Below are 18,678 nucleotides of genomic sequence, written 5' to 3' on the forward strand. Positions count from 1 at the left end.
GTATTTTTCCAAGGAGAAACTTAAAATACATAGTAGTTAAGTAACCTAAGTAACTGGTGTACTGTCACAGAAATGTAAAATGGTAAAGCAAGGACTAGAGCCCAGGACTGTCTGGATCCTGAACTCATTTACCTAGCCTCATATTACGCTGCCTGTCTGCATAAAGTAGCGAGAGATGCTCATACTGAATGAGACCGTATTGATGCGAGGTTCCTCCCAGAGAAGAAATCGTCTCTGTTCTCCATTATATCTCTGTACTTGGAGGCTAGCCAACAAGCCTTGGAACTTTTGGCCTAGTTGATGACCTAGATATTATAGAAGAATGGTGATGATATTTTATAACTAAAACTATGCAGGGCTGGAGAGATGGCTCAGCAGTTAAGAGCACTGGCTGCTCTTCCAGAGGACCCAGGTTCAATTCCCAGAACCCACATGGTAGCTTACAACTATCTGTAACTCTAATTGCAGAGGATCTGAGATGTTTACATAGACATAGATACAGGCAAAAACCCAATGTACGTAAAATAAAAGTAAATTATTTTTAAAAAAACTGTAAAACTATTTACAATATATATCATTCATCTTTTAAAATCATTTTTTAAATTCTCATGAAATCCCCCTTCCAGGAAAGTTTTCTCTGTACTTAAAAAGTATAATAATATTACAATATGTTACTTATTAGAAATTTTGGCACTTAAAGATCTAGGATAGGATTTTTTTAAGTAGAAAATTTCTAAGTCATTTTCTTTATTAATGTTTCTGACAATAAGTAAATAAGAGGTTTTCAATGATTTTAAGGATTTAAAAAACTGGTTAAATACTATTCAAGTTTTTTAAAGCTATCTGCAGAAGGCAAGAATAATAATATTTTATATCATGAGTCAGCATCTGTAGTCTATGTGTTTTAGCCAAGTTCTCTAGAGGAGATTAGTACCGTGATCCTTCCTTGATTCTAGAGCAACTCTGAATACAAGCAGATCTTGCGAGAGCCGGCCCTGCTTACATGATAGGTTGCAGACTTGTAGCCTAGGACCTCTCTGACTGTCCAGCTTCCTCCTCTCACTACCTTCTCCTTTACCTCTGTCATAGAGACGGCGAACTTTCCATGAACACCTTTGTGGTTACCATGCATTCCCACTCCAAGTTTTCTTGGGAGGCGGCCTCTTTCTGGAAGGTTTTCCAATCTAAATGACACACCAAGACCAAGACTTTTCCAGAAAACTAATTTGGATCTCTGAATCCTCTCAACACCCCCCAACCCGCGTCCCTGTCCCCCCCCCCCCCCCCCCCGCCTCCGTCTGTCCCCCCCTCCCCCTTCCCGCTATTCTGGCTCAGTCCTCATGTGGAGTATTGCAGGGTCTTTGTGAACAACTGAGCTTTTCTTGCCTTGAAGAGCTACGATCCTGGAAAACTCAATGGCTTTCAAGTCCTGGTCTAGCAAATTAGAGAAATGAGTAACACAGATCAGAGAGGGTCAGTTTTACAGAAAAGTTTATTATAGGTTCATGGATGGGATGAGGGGAGAGAGGTGAGAGTAGGAGAGAGAGAGAGAGGGAGAGAGAGAGAGAAACACAAAACTCATCATCAAACCATCAAACTTTTGGTCTGGGGCTTTCTAAGGAACTTACTGCAGAAGCTGGGGTGAGGTATGAGGGTGGGAGATGGAAGTCTAATTGACCTTACTAGGTTCTCCAGGCACACCTTCAGCCCAGAACTTACCTTTTTAATTTTTTTTCCCCAAACATATAAGCTTTTAGTTTATTTGTTCTCTCTGAAATTGTCTGCGCACCACCGCAGATCAAATCACTGCAGATCTACTCCTTTGGCTGTATCTAATCTCCACTCACTTTTTGCCAGCACCAACATTGGCCTTGGCGGTGCCCCTGACCTTCTTCATTCTGTTTTTGGGCTCCTTCCGCTGTTTCCGGGAGGTCTTCTTCTTCTCACAGAGGGCGTGTCTTGCCAGTCTGTGTCTGGGCTCCTTCTTAGCATAATCTAGAGAATCATAGATCATGCCCAAGCCAGCTGTTTTGCTGCCACCGAAGTGGGTCCTGAATCCGAACACAGAGATGACATCTGGTGTGCTTTTGCACATTTTGGCTAGCTTCTCCCGGATTTCAGTCTTTGGTACTGTTGCCTTCCCAGGGTGAAGGACATCAATAACCATCTGTTTCCTCTGAAGCAGACGGTTAGTCATGAACCTCCTGGTCGGATCGTTACCGTGTCATTCATGATAGCTACGGTGCCCAAGCTGCACAGGAGGAAAGGAGCCCTTTTTTACTCTTAATTATCTGCTTTGGTGTATGTCTTCCTTCATTAGACTGTAAACCCCTTGGAGCTAAGCTTCGCCATTTTTATTTTTGTATTCCAAGTTATTAGCACAGTTTTGTTTTTTTTTTAACATAATTCATGGTATACACTTGTATGCACACAATAGGTTCTATACACATGTCTGAAAACAGTAAGTGCTACACACGTTTGACCACAGAAAGTGCTACACACACGTCTGAACAACACAGTAGGTGCTGTATACATGCTTGCATTAAACTGAGCTTGCAAGAGAATGTGGAGGAGATTATCGGCACTGCTCTAGAATGCAGTCAACGACATTGCTGGTCATTATGGCACTGCCATATATAACTCAGTGTTTGGGGGCCTCTCCTTCCTTATGGCTGTTGCATCCTCTGGCACTTAGCCAAGGCTCAGGGATTATTGGTTGCTCTAAATTAATAGAAGTATGGTAGTCCTTACCACCCATGTACATTTCCCAGATCCTTAAGTTGCTTATCTCCTTGAATGTTGAAAGCAGAGATTATAAATTGGTTTTAGGTTCATCAAAGTTGACTAACTATGAGCCAGAATTTAGTAGTGTTTTAAACAAAGAACAATAACCTGCCTTACCTTCAATTTTATGGTGACGCGGATTTCTGTTCCCACACAGTAGTGGCTATTTCTGGTTGCTTGTGACACATTTTAGCTATGTGTCCTGTTCCCTACCACTCCTTTTGGAGTCCCTGGCATGTGGTCCATGGCTCTGTCTACTGCCACATGTGCTCTATTTTTCTCTCTTTTTTGATACTGAAAATGGCATTCAGGCCTTGCATTAGCCTCCATGGAATATGAAAATGAAAGACATACTTGAGACTGAGCTATCAGTTTCCAGAATGTCTGTCTTCTGAGGAGAATGGTCAATGCATAGGCATCCCGGCTCCTCTGTGGATATTTGGATTACTCTGCACATGTGGGCACTTGACCCTGTAATACCCATTTCCAGCATAGCCCTAATAGCATGACCATGCAAAGTGATGTGTGACTTAGAACTTCAGCATGTGCATTTTCCTCATGGGTGGGAATCATGAGTCCATTTATAGTCTGCATATTTATTTAATGTTGAATGCCAGCTGCAACTAATGGTGCATTTTATTTTAGGGAAACATTCAGGATTCTTGGATGAAGACAGGAGAAGATTCTAGGGTGGATGAAGCTGCAAAGAGACCATTTTCTCACGGTGATGCTGAAACCGGCAAAGCCACATCCACTGGCGATGCTGAAAAGTGGAAGCTAGAGCTGGTAAGTGGGGGTTGTTTTTCTGCATCTCCTTCCAGCCTCTTGAGTTTAGACCTGGAAGTGGACTTGTCGGATCATATGGTCACTCTTCATCTTTCCCCTTTGCTCCTCAGCTGACCATTTCAGTCACCCTGCGGCTCACCCAGGGTTGCTCTGCCTGCTCATATTCACTCCTGAACCCTCCAGTGGATTTGTCTTGCTGGTTACTGTATTTTTCTGTTCTAGAGTTCTTCTTCGCTCCTTTCTGTAACGTCCCTGCTTTCTCTAGTTCTTTGGCTATGCTTCTCGTTGCTCTTTGGTTACATTCAAGGCAGTTGCTTAAAGCCATTTCTTTAGGAAGTCCGATGTCTGTGGTTTCTCAAAGATTGTTTTTCTTTTTATCTTGTTCATGCCCCTACATTTTTATCTCCTTTATTCCCAAACTTTCCCAGACAGTTGAGTGCATTTGTATCTGCGTTCCTTGCTGTCCATTTTCATTTTGACACCTGACAGTGCATTCAGCCTGCTCTTCTAAGGTTGCAAGAGAGCTTTACCCCGTACCAGTTCAACAGGCTCTTCCTCAACATTTCTAATAGTGGCACAACTTAAGATACACTCATTAAGGTACTCAAAACAAAGTTTTAGGGCCCAGTGTTTTATCTCTGAAGGATAAAACACTCATGTAATTATCCTCTGGCTCAATATTGTTTTTTTCCCACTCTTGTGCTCTACAGATTTTGTGCTCCCTGCCATTTACTGTCTCTCCATTCCCATAACTAATCAGCATCCTGACTTTCATGAACATTTGCCAAGAACGCATTACTGAATGTTGTACTTGAATCTTGCCAATTAAAAAAATGTATATAAGATAGAATCTTACAATGGTGTATATTCTTTTGTATCTGTTCTCTTCCCCCATTCTCCCTATCTGCCCTCCCCTTTTTCTTCTAAATTTAGTTTGGCTTTAGAGACAGGGTCTCATATAGCCCAGGATGGCCCTGAGCTCACCATGGTACCAAATCTAGCTTTGAACTCAACCCTCCTGCCTCTGTTTCACAAGTGCTGAGATTACATGTGTGTCCCCCCATTGTGTTTCTATTCATGTCACTGCGTGTGGTAGAAGCACCTGTCTGTTTTCATTGAGGGGCCATTGGATGAATATACCACAGTTGACTTGTCTAGTGTTGCTGGATACTGGTGTATTGCTGCAGAGGACGTTCATTATGCCTGTGGGAGTGCGCCTCACACATCTGTATGTGTATGTCCCTGAGGATGGGACTCTTGGGCTTAGGCTGTCAGTGTTCAATGTGAATGAAATGTGGATTGAATGTGGTCATCTTCCAAGCAGTTCTTTACCAGTTTACCCCCTGTCAACTGCACAGGAGTGATCCTGACATCCCACGCCCTTCTTTACATGCTGCTGACAGTTTTGTCTGATGAATTTGTGTGCATTTGCCTGAGAGTTTTGTTCAGTTGTTTTTTTTATGTGTTTGTTTGTTTCATATAAAGTCTCTCTATGTAGCCCAGGCTGGTCTCGCACTCACTATGTACCCCAGGCTGTCCTTGAGTTTGTTGCAAACCTCCTACCTTGGAGTGCTTCTGCTCCTTATTTTATTACATTTATCTGATATGTTGATTTGGGGGAGTTCTTTGTATATTCAGGTATAAGGCTTTTCACACACACACACACACACACACACACACACACTTTACTATGTATAGTAAAGTAAGTTTGTAGTCTCACTTTTTAGTAAGTGGTTTACTTTTTAGTCCTTCTGGTAACTAATTGCTTGCTTTTATTACAGAGATTTCATTGTTTGTTCATTGTTTAGTACCTTCTGTATCTTCTTTAAAAAGCCCCTTCCTACCCAGACATGAGGATATTTTCCTAAAGTGTTTTCCAGAGAGTCTAGCTGTGTCTTTTACATTTAGATGTACAATCTGCCCAAAATTCATCTTGGTAGGTGATGTGAAACACACGGATCACATTTTGTTTTTCGCTCATGCATTTATCAATATATCAGAATTCTATTTATTGAAAAGGTCGTCTTTTGCCTTCATGGTTTCCTTTCTGCATTTTGTTTTTGTGGTGTTGAGGGTTCAACCCAAGACCTTGCACATGTAAGGGGAGCATACTCTTGTGAAGCCTTCCCTGTATCACACACCCTTTCCACAGGTCAAGAGTGGCTCTGCTTCAATATCTGTTTCATTGAGCTCATACTTTGCTGTCTTGGCTGTGGCAGCCTGAATCTGGTAGACCACATCTCCTAAGTCATTATTCTTTGTACAAAAGAATACCTTTACTATTTTGGCCTTTTGCACTTCCACATACATTGTGGAGTTTGATTTAGATTGTCTTTGGAGTATGTGTCATTTGGGAATTAATATCCTTCTAATACTATTTCATCCATCATCGTGAACTACATACAATTCCATTTATTTAAGTCACCCTTAGTTTTCATTAGTTTTTTTTTTTCCTTTGAGGTGCTAAGAACCAAAGCATGGGCCATGCACAGCTAGACAAAGCACTGTGTTGCTCAGTTGTATCCCTGGCCCTTGGATTTCTTGAAACAGGGTCTTGCAGTTTAGCCCAGGATGCCCTGGGGCATGCTCTCCCCCAGGTTGGTCTAGAACTCATGATCTTCCTGCCTGTGCCTCTGGAGTGCAGGGGATATGAAACGTCCTACCATGCTTGACTGTTTTTAGTTTCTCTGAGTAAAGGATGTAAATATCTTTCATTGGCACTCGTCCTAACTTGGTTTGGATGCAATCATAAATGACACTTATTTTCATATTTCATTTCCTAACTCCTCACATGATAAAAATCTTACAGATTTTGCTATTTTACTAAGTCATGCTTTTTAAGAATTGGCATTAGCATGATGGTATTTCTCCTTTCCTGTCCTTTATTTTAATCTGACTGTATGTTTGTACCTCAGGGGAGTTTTCCTGAGAAGCACATAGTTGGACTTTAGCTTTCAGCCACTCCAATGTTAGTTTTATGATATGGTACCTGTGCCCTTGTTAATTAACAGGATTATCCATCTAGTTGGTTTGCACTCAACATGACCACCTTGCTTTTGGAGTTCTTTTTGTTGTACTATTGTTTACTTCCCTTTTTGTCATTGTTTGAATTACTTTTGTGAGTTCCTTTTCTCTCCGTAATTGATCTGAAATAATAGTTAGCACTAGCATTCACTTTATTGCTCAATTCAGAAACCTTGGATTTCGTTTTAGAGTCTTTTCCCATCTCATATTTAACCAATTATAAAATTAGCCTAACCTGCCTCTTAAATGCCTCTTTATATTAAAAACTTGCTTTTTGGTGCTTATTGCTCACAGTTTGACCTCTTACTATAGATTTGCAGTTACTTCTTTATAAGCATTCTTTCCCCTTTATTCTGATGTATATGTAATTCAATCTGAAAAAAGTTTTCCATGTATGTCCAGTGCCTCAGCTACTTGGGTTGGATAAATAAATTTCTTAACATTCATATTCTTCCTGTGTCCCAAGCTTTCCTGTTTCTCCCATTTCCAGCCACTCTTTCTCTTATCATTTTACCTTCTGAGGCTAGGGTCAGGATACCCAAAGATATGGTGTGGTGTCTTTAGATTCCATAGCCTCCGACATCTTGGAAACCATCCTTCAAGTCTTAACACCTGCTCTGGGAAGCCTGATGGACTTCTTTTAGCTCGATTCTGTTTTCCCTCCCGTTTACCTCACAGAGATTCATGTGCCTTTCTGTTCTTTGTAGAGTGTAAGCTCTTGCTGAGGTTTGAGGCAGCTTTGTGTAGACCCCAAAAAAGTGCTTGTTAAATGGTAAATGGCATAACAGAGCTGACTGACAGATAGGGTGGCCATTTGGCTTATCGCGGTAGGCATGAAGCTTTCAGCCTCCTCGATTCGTTATATGTATATATATGTATGTATGTATGTATGTATGTATGTATGTATATGTATATATTGCATGCCACACGTGCTTTGTGTGCAGTGGGGGATTCTGTTGAGGTTTGGGCTTTACCCTCATGAACCTATCAATTTTCTGCAGAGTCACACTTTTAAGGATAAGACCTGCTATGTGCAGTTTTGAAAGAAAATCAAAGTTGTAGGCAGATACCATTTGGGGAGCCAGTGGTTTTTTATTGACATTCATCTAATAATCAGAACAGCATAGTTAGAGTGAACTATTGAAAATGTCCCTACAGCATTGTTCCTCCTGTGGGTAAGAAAGAAAAACTCGAGTTCATATTTAGAATTTAAATTTTCCCATGAAACCAAGACATGGTCAAAATGTGCTTTCCTGCCCTGTTTCACAGGAGAGGCTGAAACTCACATATGAGGCGAAGAGTGACCTTCTGGAGTCTCAGTTGATGCTTCTGAGGTAAAGTGAGGTTATCCATTTACAGACAGAGCAAAAGGGTGGGGTTCTTAAGATAGACTTTAATGTTTGGCGAGCTACCAGTGTTATCAAAATTAGTGTTACTTGATAGCATTTTATATGTAGTAGAACAATAAAGCAGTCACTCTGTGCTTCAAGATTGTGATAAGAATTAGTAACGTACCATTTATATGTCAACACAACACATGGCGGTAAAAATTCTCTCTAAGGCTGCATTTGAAAGTACTTTCCCCTGGACATTGCTTAGAAATTTTTCACTTTCTTTTAGGAAAGACTTAGTTGAATATCAGAAAAACTGTGAGGACCTCAAGGAAAGACTGAAGCATAAAGAGTCTCTTCTGGCTGCTAGTGCATCCAGCCGTGTGGGTGGCCTCTGTTTGAAATGTGCTCAGCATGAGGCTGTTCTTTCCCAGACCCATAGCAACGTGCACATCCAGACCATTGAGACACTGACTAAGTAAGTATGCATCGTGTCCGGAGTCTTTGCCAATGGAGGGTATTATGTCTCTAAGGGCATGGTGTCCTTTGATCCCATGCTAAGTCACATGTGGTTAAGCTCCAAATAAACCAGATTTTAGATGGTTCCTTTATTGTGGCTTTCTTGAAGAAAGAATGGCTAGGCTCTGGTCTACCAGCTGTGGGTAACCGTTATCACTGAACAGATCATTTTACCTCTTAGTTCAAATCTCATTTGAAGTAAGAGAACTGAAATAGATAATCTTCACAGGTCACCCAGTTCACTGACGATACCCTTAACACTATGCTTTACAAGACTGAGTAGGATGGGAATTCCTTAGATTTCAACCATATCTTGGGTTTACCAGTGTGGTTTAGGCAGAATGGACTCTCAGCACATCTTCTCTGTGTGCCTATTGCAAGGTATATTCTGATTTAGTGCAGGAAGGATGCAGCTGTCACAGTTTTAGCAGATGAAGGCTGACGAGGGAGCGATTATGGAGGAACATTTTTCCAACTACTGACCCAGCTGAAACACTACAGTATTCTGCGTGCATCTCATGTTCTAGTTTCCTTTGGAAGAAGTCTTTTTTTTTTGTTTCTGTAAAATTTCATTCAGTCGAAATTGAAAATTATTGTTTATTAGAGCATCCAGTGCTGGCTTGCAGTCTGTGTTTTCCTATGCTGACGACTCTTGTCCCCTCTCTTCTCTGCTCAATCCAAAAGCCCAAGCAGCATCTATTTCAGAGTTATTCTCTCACTAAACCCCGCCCACTTGGTCCTCCACTGACTTCATCATTTCCTCAGTAGTTTTAGAATACATCATGTACACACGAAAGCAGCACTGATACTTCCACTCCAGGTTCTGTCAGAGTATCTGCCTCGGGTGGGCACTGTTCTTCTCTATCCAAATTCCTAGTTTCTCTAAGGCTAATTCCAGTCAGTTGATCTCTGGCTCCACCCCTGATTCAAGGTTAACCTTCTTAATAGTCTCAGAAGGTCACATGTGATTAAATATCCCGCAATACTTTACAAAAATGAATTATGTATAAAGAGTCAAATGTAATTCAGGCCATGAAAGTATTAGAAGTAAACTGAAATCCTTGAACTTGTATTCTCAGCATGGCATGCAAAGAGAAAGTCATAAGCAGAAAAACAATTATTCCCTTGATCCATTAAAAAATTAATTTGTGGGCACTGGACATCGTAGCCCACACCTATAATGACAGTACTTGGTAGACTAAAGCAGAGGAACTGAGAGGTGTAAGTCAGCCTGAACTATATAGAAGATCCTGTCTCACAGAACGTAAGGTTGGATATGTAGCTAGGAGGTTTGGTACTGATCCAGCATGCCCAAGGTTTAGTTCCCAGCACTGTAAAATAATTTCAATTGATTAATTTAATTTACTTAAAATAAAATATTGGAAATTATAGTAAAAGGCTGGGAAAACACTTGCCATGTATAACAAATAGTAGAGTATACACACAGTTTTGAAATAAGAAATGGCACCCTGACTAGCTGCTCTGTGAGTAAAGAAAGCAATCTGTGGGAGAGGAAGCTGTCAGGACATAAAGATATTCGCTTAGTTTGTACTTAAGGAAATTCCAGTCAAGAAAAAAACAATCCATCGACTGGTGAAGATTAGTGATCCACGGTGACTGCAGTGAGGCCGAGGTTAAGCAAACGTTTTTCATGCCCTGCTGGTGGCACTATGAAATGAGCAAGGCAATGGAGCTCTCTCCGTTAATATTTAAATAATGCATTATGGTTTCCTGTGAAGAAATGCTCATATGTGCTCACAGTAGAGCATGCATAGAGAATGCTTCTGTAGCGTTATTTGTAATGGTGTGAGAGCCTGAGTATCCTGGGAAATAACCAAACTGTGGTTTATGTCAACTGTGATGATTTATGGACAGTATTAAAAAAAAAAAAAGAATCGCCGGGGGTGGGGTGCTTGAGAGATGGCTCAGCCAGCAAAGCTGCTTGGTGCCAAGCTTGACCATCTCAGTTCAGTCTCTGGCCCCTCATCATGGAAGGAGAGAGCCAACTCCTGCCGGTTGTCCTCTGACCTCCACAGGTGTGCTGTGGCACACGCATGTGTAAAACACACACACACACACAGAGTAAATAAATATGAAAAAGTAAGAATTGTATGCACACCCACACACATAGTTCACACAAACTTGCACATACACATTCACACACATAAAGAAGTGTAGAGGACACACGTGAACTATGTGAGACTAACTCAAAGTAAATAAAACTACTAAAGATAACACCAACACAAAGCCATTTGATTTTCTAGGTCAAATTCAATATTAGATATTTCCTTTAGGTTCATAGGAAAAGATTTGAAAGAGTAGACACCAGGTATTCAACAATGGTTAAAGTATAAAAAGGCCATTAAAATTCAAGATTTGTTTCAAATAGTCTTTAATCCTATTGGGTAACTAATTTTACAGGGAAATATTATAAAAAAAATAAATGTATTTTATATTAAGTGATTTTCAAATGAAGTAACTAGTTAGTCTAGTAAAATCACCCAGCCAATAAAATGAGGGTGTACCCTCTATTACATTAGCCTTCTAGGCTGGGAACAGAGTGTCGAACAGGCCTACAGTGTTTCCATTCATTGAGCATCTGGCTTTCATTTAGACATCATGTTCTTGTCAGTTATGAATGCTGTTGTCCCTATCTTCAGTTTGACCTCAGGCTCAGAAAGGAAGTGCCAGCCTGCTTGGTTCCTGTCTCTGTTTCGTCAGCAGTGTGCTTTGTGTTCCGTTTCGGTGACAGAGTAGGGTGAAAGTCTCTCCTCGATTATTTTTAGGAGTTTTGGGTTGTATGGCTCCCTCGTCTGATCTGGTATTTAGACCTTTCTGACTTATTAATGAACAGTGTTGCCTACCGAGTGTCACGCTGACTTTGAAAAAGCATCCAGCGTGTCTCAGGTTTGGACTTCTAGCTTTGGGTATTTAAAGGCAGTTCATGCTACATGGTTCTAGGCAGAATTCAAAAATTTGGACCTTAAATGTTTGCTGGAGCCTTTTTTCAATATGCCTTGTGAAACTGGTTGTCAGCTGACGCATTCTACCTCCAGCGAGTACTGTTTGGATGTGTGATTCAGGGGTGACTTGTGTGATAGATAAGGACGGGATGAGGCCTAACATGGGGACCAGACCACCCAGATATTTGTGTGTTTTATATTGGGCATACAGGTATTTGTAGTGAGCAACTTAATATTTGTTGATATTGGTTGTGTTTTTAAATTGATCTGAAGTGCCTTCCACTTGGTCTGCTTTGTGTTGTAAAGTAGGCCAAAGTAATATTAACTTCCTCCCTTCTTTTTCTTAATAATCAAAATTTAAAGGTTATCAAGGTAGTACTTCAGAATTATCAGAGAAATCCTGGTTACTTTTTTTTTGGAGAACTGTTTCCCATAGTGCTGTTCTGGGATTTTGGTCCATTTTGTGATCCTTGGCAGGCTGCTGTCTAGTTGGCTTTGCAAGACAGTGGCAGGGAGCTTTCAGAACTGGGGACAAAGAAATGTTTCATCAGCTGCTGGACTTCCCTTAAAAATGGTGGTAATAATACTTATTAAAACGATGCTTATTATAAAATGCTTAAAACTGACAATGGCACTTCCTAGTTACTCCGTATTTCAAGATAAAGTTGACACGTATCTCTTAAAGCAACCCGCTCCTTTGTGTACTTATGCCCATGGCTAAAGGTGTTCGGGTCTTTTCCTGGTTTCCCTGCGCTGAGTGTTGCATTAAGCGCCTAATGGACTCAGTCACTAGTGAGGGCCCGCACAGGCCTTGCCAGCCGGGACTTCCAGTTGTGTTTTTCTGCCCTAGCTGTTAGACCAGGCTGTGGGATAGCACGAGCTTACCATTGTGGGGCCAGCCCCTTGCCTCAGGACACTCCCTGGCCGAGTCCCTGAAGCCACTGTGTACTATTTTTAAGTGCTTGCAGAACTTTGCCTTGGAAGGTGATGTCACCCGTGTCTGTCCCTCTGTGAGAGCATCCTCAGGCCCAGCACTAGATCTGCCCTCTGGACACAGCTTCAGGAGCAGGAGTGCAACTGCCCACTAGTCCACCGGGTGCCTGCCGTGGGGGCCTCATAATTCTCAAGAACAGAAAACAGTAGCCTCATTAGACGCAAGAGGCAAGTGTGGCGTTAAAAACAGGGGATCAGCTAAGAAAGTGACAGGCAGATGAAGGCTGGGGTGGGAGGAAGCAAGGCTTCCCACCGACAGGCCTGGCCGCCACCCAGAGCTCTTTGTTTCCTGAGTATCCGCTGTTGGGTAAGTGGGGGGGCAGAGCTGGAACACAGCCAAAGGCGAGACGCAGCATAAGTGTGGCATCCTGAGCGGCCTGGATGGCTGTCCATTGCCTCCCCGTGGGTCGTGCTAGGAAGCTGGAGTGGGTCAATCCAGTCTGTGCAGATGTTCAGTTACTCCTGTTACCATCTCCTGAAAGATGATCTAATGAAACATCTGTGTTTGGAAATCATCTTTAATGATTTTCCGTGGCTTAAGAGGAGATGAATTTACATTCCGAAACATCTTGAACTTGAAGAACTAACTTTTACTTTGCTCTTTAAGTAATATTGACCTTTTCCATTTAAATCTCACAACATGACTGAGAGGGGGCTTTCTTTTGGTGTGACTTTGGAAGTCTTCCTGCTGGGATTTCCATATTCATACACTTGAGCTGTTTATTTTTTTTTAAATATGGAAAAATAGTAGACTCAAAAGCAGATTAAGCTATTCTAAAATTTTTAAATTTTAAGTTTTTAATTTTACACTGATTGCGTGTGTGCATATGTTTGTGTTGCTCACATGCATGCCATGGCACCCATGGGAAGGTCAGAGAACATCTTTCAGGAGTCGGTTCTCTCCTTCCGCCATGTAGGTCCTTGGGCAAACTCAGCTTGTCAGCCTTGACCGCAGTGTTTTGCCCCAGGGAGCCACCGTGCAGGTGCTATACATTTGTCATTTTGTCCTTTATGTTGTGGAGCATCTGCTAGAGGACAAATACTACTCTTGATAAGGGGATGCCCCCAAAATGAACTAAGTGGACTAAAGATGTCTCCTGTGAAAAGCAGATCTGTTAGACCTTGGCCTTGTGATATCTGCTAATTCTTTTCCACACACTGAGATGCTTGCCATTCTCTTTGGAGCTGGGGAGCTATTTTTTTTTTTTTTGACACTGTAGAATCAGGGAATGAAAGATGTCACTAAGTTATAACTTTTGCTATTCAGAAACTCTCAGGAACTTAAGGGAGGTGACCCTATGATTCTCAGATTGACTGTGGTCATTAAAGGATGACTTTCTTCTAGAATCCTAAGTCCTTTTGGATTGTGTATCCTATGAAGCTAGTCGCCTTTTTATGTTAGACTCTTTTTTTTTTGCAACTCAAATAAGTACAAATTCTATTTTGCTTGCATTCAATTTATCTTTTACTTTAGAATAATTTAATCTGCTTTTGAGTCTTCCACTTTTCCACATAATTATTGTGCTTCATAATATTCAATCAGAACAATTAACTGTTTTTTATTTCATTTAGAATAAAAATTGAGTAATTTTCATCAATTTAAAACAAATCAGGAAGCTCTAAAGGGAAGCTCATCATAATTCATGAATTTATGCTATTTGTAACAGTTTTTTTTTTAACAAAAGAGCTTTTATGAATGTGTTCAGCATTACATGTTTCTTAAAATATGGCTGTTTTCCAAATACCACAAATAGTTTAAATTCTTGTCTTCAGGAGATTTGTGAAAAGGAGTCATTGGTTAGTTTGGAAGGGTATTTAAACTCAGTGTTTGGAATCCTCTAAACAGCTCTTTCATGGTTGGTTTTCTTTTTAATCCCAGTTGTTTCTTCTCTGACAGTTTGGAGTCTGGCAGTGCAAACAGTGCATGTTTATTTCAGTGCTTTTGGTGCTGCATTGGAAAGCTGGTCATCGTGACGATGTACACACGATGGCATATGTACAGTGTAGCATGCTTTGCCTTTAGCCTTGTATGTGTAGAGAGTTTACCGCCTCATCTTTCTCTTTGGCCACTGGATATGTGATGGTTTACATTTTATTTTTATTTCGCATATATATATGTGTGTGCCAGCTTGTCCGCATGTACACCACATGCACACAGGTGTCTGTGGCAGATAGAAGAAGGCATCAGACCCTGAGGAACTGAGCTTTCAGCTGCCTGTGAGCCACTTAATGAGGGTGCTGGACCCAGGTCCTCAAGAAGAGCAAATTCTCTTACCTCGGCTGTCTCTCCAGCCCCCTCTACTGGAGCTTTTTATATAGTGATAAGTTCCAAAGCATCCTGAGAATTTGATCTGGTGTTTATTTAACCCGTGAAATTGATCCTTACTGTTTTACATGTCTCAAAATTAGTATTCTGTTTAATGCTGCCCCCAATAATCAGCTTAGTGACATCGGAGACTTCTTTAGGAGTGAGTGAAGCTTGCTTAGGATCAAAACTGGTGGCCAAGATTTTGTTAAACTTGAGTGTCAAATGTGTGACCAGAGGGCTTGCGAGCCCCATAATACTTCCCACTGAAATAAAAAGAACAAGTGGACAGACTGCAGGTTTTGTTCATAACCAGCTGAGAGAATTTAATTGGGAGAGAAGGAAGAAAAAGAAGCCCGTGAGAAGGATGCAAAAGGAAGGGCAAGGAGCGTAGATGTCCTGGCGCCTCCTCTGCACCCGCCGCTAAGGAGGGAGACCCCAGTTTCTCTTCAGATGTTGTACGTCTTCACACTCGCTCCTTGTTCACAAAGCTGCCTTTGATGTGCAGCACCGTCTTCTGAATGGGCTGCTTTTCCCAGTTCGTCCACTTCCTTTTCCTGAGTCGTTTGCTCTTGCTGAGGCTTTATGCTGTGGCCCTGCGTGTGCCAGCCCTTTCCACAGAAGGGCATTGTCACATGCAGATGCGGTCCTGCCATGAAGGCCTCAGTCTTTCAGGCCGCTCTGCCTGCCACTCGCTGAGGGAGGACAGAGGGCCATTCTCTGGGTTGTGCTTTAGTACATGCTGGGCAGGCCCTCCATAGCTGTCCTTCTAATGCACACAAATGCTTTTCTTCTGACTTCTGAGTACACGATCACATGGTCACTTCTCATTTGGGGTGTTCTTTTTGTGCTGACAGAGAAAGGGATGACTTAATATCTGCGCTAGTTTCCGTGCGGAGCAGCTTGGCAGAAGTGCAGCAGAGAGAGACAAGTGCCTATAAGCAGGTAAAGCATGCTGTGCAGATGACCGAAGAAGCCAACTTTGAAAAGACCAAGGCAAGTCTAACGATGGAAGTGGATGTAATTCACAGCCACTGTTGTTCCCTGTGTATTTCTTGGATTATTTTCATAACTAAACTAATTCCAAATACCCAAAACAGATGCCAGTCCACTAATGTTGATGTCTCGGAATTAAACAAACTTGCTATTTGGAGAATTATTATTTCTCTGCAAATATCTCTGTCCTATCACTATTCAGAGATTGTAGAACGATATGGGAAAGTGCTTAATCTTGTTGACTGAGAGTTTTCAGTGCTGTGGAAATCTCAGCACTGACTCACTTGTTTATCTATGTTCCTGTTTAGCTACAGGCAAATGTTTCTCCTCTGTATGGAGGAACTTCTAGCACATGTAAATAAGCCAATGTTAATCACACATGTGTGTCTAGGAGCATCTTTAGATGTGAATTTAGATCCATTGTGAGCTAAATTAGATGTACCTGACAATACTAATAAAATAATAGTTCACACTAAGTGATCAGTGCTCTAGACACTTTGAATAATTGGAGGTTGCTATTGATTGATTGCTGTGTTTGAAGAGCACACTTTAGTGAATTAAAGTTGTTCTGTATTTTCCTTTGATGTGTTGCTGGCCATATTTCAAGTGTTTAATAGGCACAGGTAGCCAGAAATGACCCCAGTGGTAGAGCAGATGTAGAACCAGTCATCATCACTGGAGGCTATAGTAGACAACATGTGTCTAACCCATGTGTACAGTGAACATCCCTAATCTGATGTACACCCCAAACTTAAAGTTTTAGAGCACTAATATGATGCTCAAAAGTTTTTGAAATTTTAGATTTGTGGTTTTGGCATATGGGTGCTCATCTAGTAAACTCTACACAAATACTGTGTCTTAGGGTTCTATCGCTGTGAAGAGAAACATGAACCCACAACTCTTTTAAATGAAAACATTTAGTTGAGGTGGCTCACTTTTGGTTCCAGAGGTTCAGTCCATTATCATCATGGCAGGGAGCATGGTGGCATGCAGGCAGATGTGGTGCTGGAGGAGGAGCTGAGAGTCCTATATTGGTGAAATTATTATGGCCACTCCATGTAGTTAAAAGGAAGATTTATTTAGTGGGTAACTTACAAAAAAGGGAAAGGTAGGTCGTGGGGTCTGGGGAAGGTGTATCACAGTCCAGCGGTGTTCTCTGGAGCTCTGCTCAGTCAACCTCCACCGTCCGTCTAGGGTCCAGGAACAGAGTGAGCACGCTGGCCCATCCAGATCTCGGGTCCCCGGGCGCCTCCCTTGGCCCCGCCTTGTAGGCGTGACAGTTGCCGAAGCCTCAATGGGGGTTGGAATTTCCAGATCAAAGCTGGAATGGCTACCCACTACAGTCCTATATCTTGCAGGCAGCAGGAAGTTGACTGAGACACTGGCCGGTATCCTGAGCATAGGAAACCTCAACTCCCTCCCCGACAGTGACACACTTCCTCCAACAAGGCCACACCCACCTAACAAAGCCACACCTCCTAATAGTGCCACTCTTTATGAGATTATGGGGGCCAATTACATTCAAACTACCACATACTGTAAAATATGAAGAATACAAAACTTGAAAGATCTCTGGCCAGATATTTTGGATAAAGGGGCACTCAATATGTACTTCTATCAGTGTTTTATTAAAATATCAGAGCTGATCAATTCAGTATGCAGGGCAGTCACAGTCATTGCCTATCCATTTCCCTCTCCAGTTCTTCTGTAATATTCTTAGGCTGGTTGACCCTCACTCTTTACCGATCTCATTTTCAAAAGGTCCACTAATGACCCAACTCCCTCACATATTCCTTTTCTTCTAAATTCCCCTGTCTCCTGACATCATGAGTTTCCAACTCTCCAGTTGAGGACCCTCCTGCCACTCACTTTGTCCCCGGTGACTCTGATGGGGGATTTAGCATTCACTACACTCATCATGTCCAGGCCTTTGTTTTGGCACCTGCTTTTCGGGACCCTCCCTTTTGGAAGTTTCTCTAACCTTACTCAGTGGAAACTGAATCTAGAAGATGTTCCTGGACACTGAGGAGCTATAGCATCTCCTCTTGTCTCCAAAGGTTTCAAGATCCATTTAATATATGCAACAGCAGCCCACGCCGGTCCCTATAACTCCTGATCCTTTTCTCTCTGTAACTCTCCCAAACTAAGATCATAAATTCCACTGGCTGCCATAGCAGCACGCCACCCCATCACACTAGCTCACAGGTTTCCATTTCACAGCCGAGGCTACAAGGCTAGTCAGCTGGAGAGTTCTGGTGGCCTTCATGGTGGACAGCGAGCACTCAGAATGTGAAAAATGAGCTCAGTAAAACCAAGTGCCTTGGCTTGTTTAGTTATGTGGTGTTACCACTTCATGGATAATATACTACTGTCTCACTTCTGTCATTGAAAGTGTTTTAATTCTTTAAATGACAAATAGAAAAATTAAAGCAGATGTGGAATACTGTATTTTATACTATAGATTATATCTATGAATACTAAATTAGGAAAGTTTCCGTAATATAACTAAAATTTGGTTCACTCCCATTGAACAGAAAACCGAGTCCTATTCTCAGGATGGACATCTCACAACAGCAGTAAAAGTTCATAGTTGAAAAAAATCACAGTTTCATTTGATCAAGACTGCCCACTATGTTTCCAGAAATAAAAACCCTGTCGCTACCATTATCTGTAACATCCAATAATAAAACAGGACTTCAAAGTTACAGTTTTTCCAACCTCAGTGAAATTAAGAAGCCTTGGCACTTTAGTGTTGTTCCAGCTGTTTGGGCCTTAGCATCCTCCTCACCCAACCTTAATTTTTCCATCATTTGGGTGGCAGCCTTTTCAAGAGTTGTCTGTCCATGTCACTCCCCTATCATTTCTGGTCACAGAACAGTCAGGCTTTCAGCAAATTCTAGATTGAATTCATGTTATTGAATTGTTCACTTCCTGATTACCAGTTCAGAGACCTTCCTGTGGTCTTCATCCGCTCACA

The 18,678-nt window shown here is 41.7% G+C and overlaps 1 protein-coding gene and 1 pseudogene across 13 annotated transcripts in view; one reads left to right on the forward strand and one right to left on the reverse strand.

The window, feature by feature from the left end:
* Positions 1-18,678, forward strand: part of Sdccag8 (SHH signaling and ciliogenesis regulator SDCCAG8) — a 206,096-nt gene that overhangs the window by 19,269 nt on the left and 168,149 nt on the right. For 12 of the 13 annotated variants that reach the window (XR_013043544.1, XR_006062124.2, XR_013043545.1 and 9 more), the window contains exons 6-9: positions 3,430-3,570; positions 7,864-7,928; positions 8,215-8,403; positions 15,563-15,701. Coding sequence is in view for 6 of the 13 variants with exons in the window: in XM_076548294.1 (XP_076404409.1) it covers positions 3,430-3,570; positions 7,864-7,928; positions 8,215-8,403; positions 15,563-15,701 (534 nt within the window). In the remaining 7 variants the exon portion in view is untranslated. The remainder of the gene's footprint in view (positions 1-3,429; positions 3,571-7,863; positions 7,929-8,214; positions 8,404-15,562; positions 15,702-18,678) is intronic. The other variant, XR_013043543.1, reaches the window with a different exon arrangement.
* On the reverse strand, positions 1,754-2,232 carry LOC102925289 (small ribosomal subunit protein eS24 pseudogene; annotated as a pseudogene).

Source organism: Peromyscus maniculatus, chromosome 11 (assembly GCF_049852395.1).
Source record: "Peromyscus maniculatus bairdii isolate BWxNUB_F1_BW_parent chromosome 11, HU_Pman_BW_mat_3.1, whole genome shotgun sequence".
Taxonomy (NCBI): domain Eukaryota; kingdom Metazoa; phylum Chordata; class Mammalia; order Rodentia; family Cricetidae; genus Peromyscus; species Peromyscus maniculatus.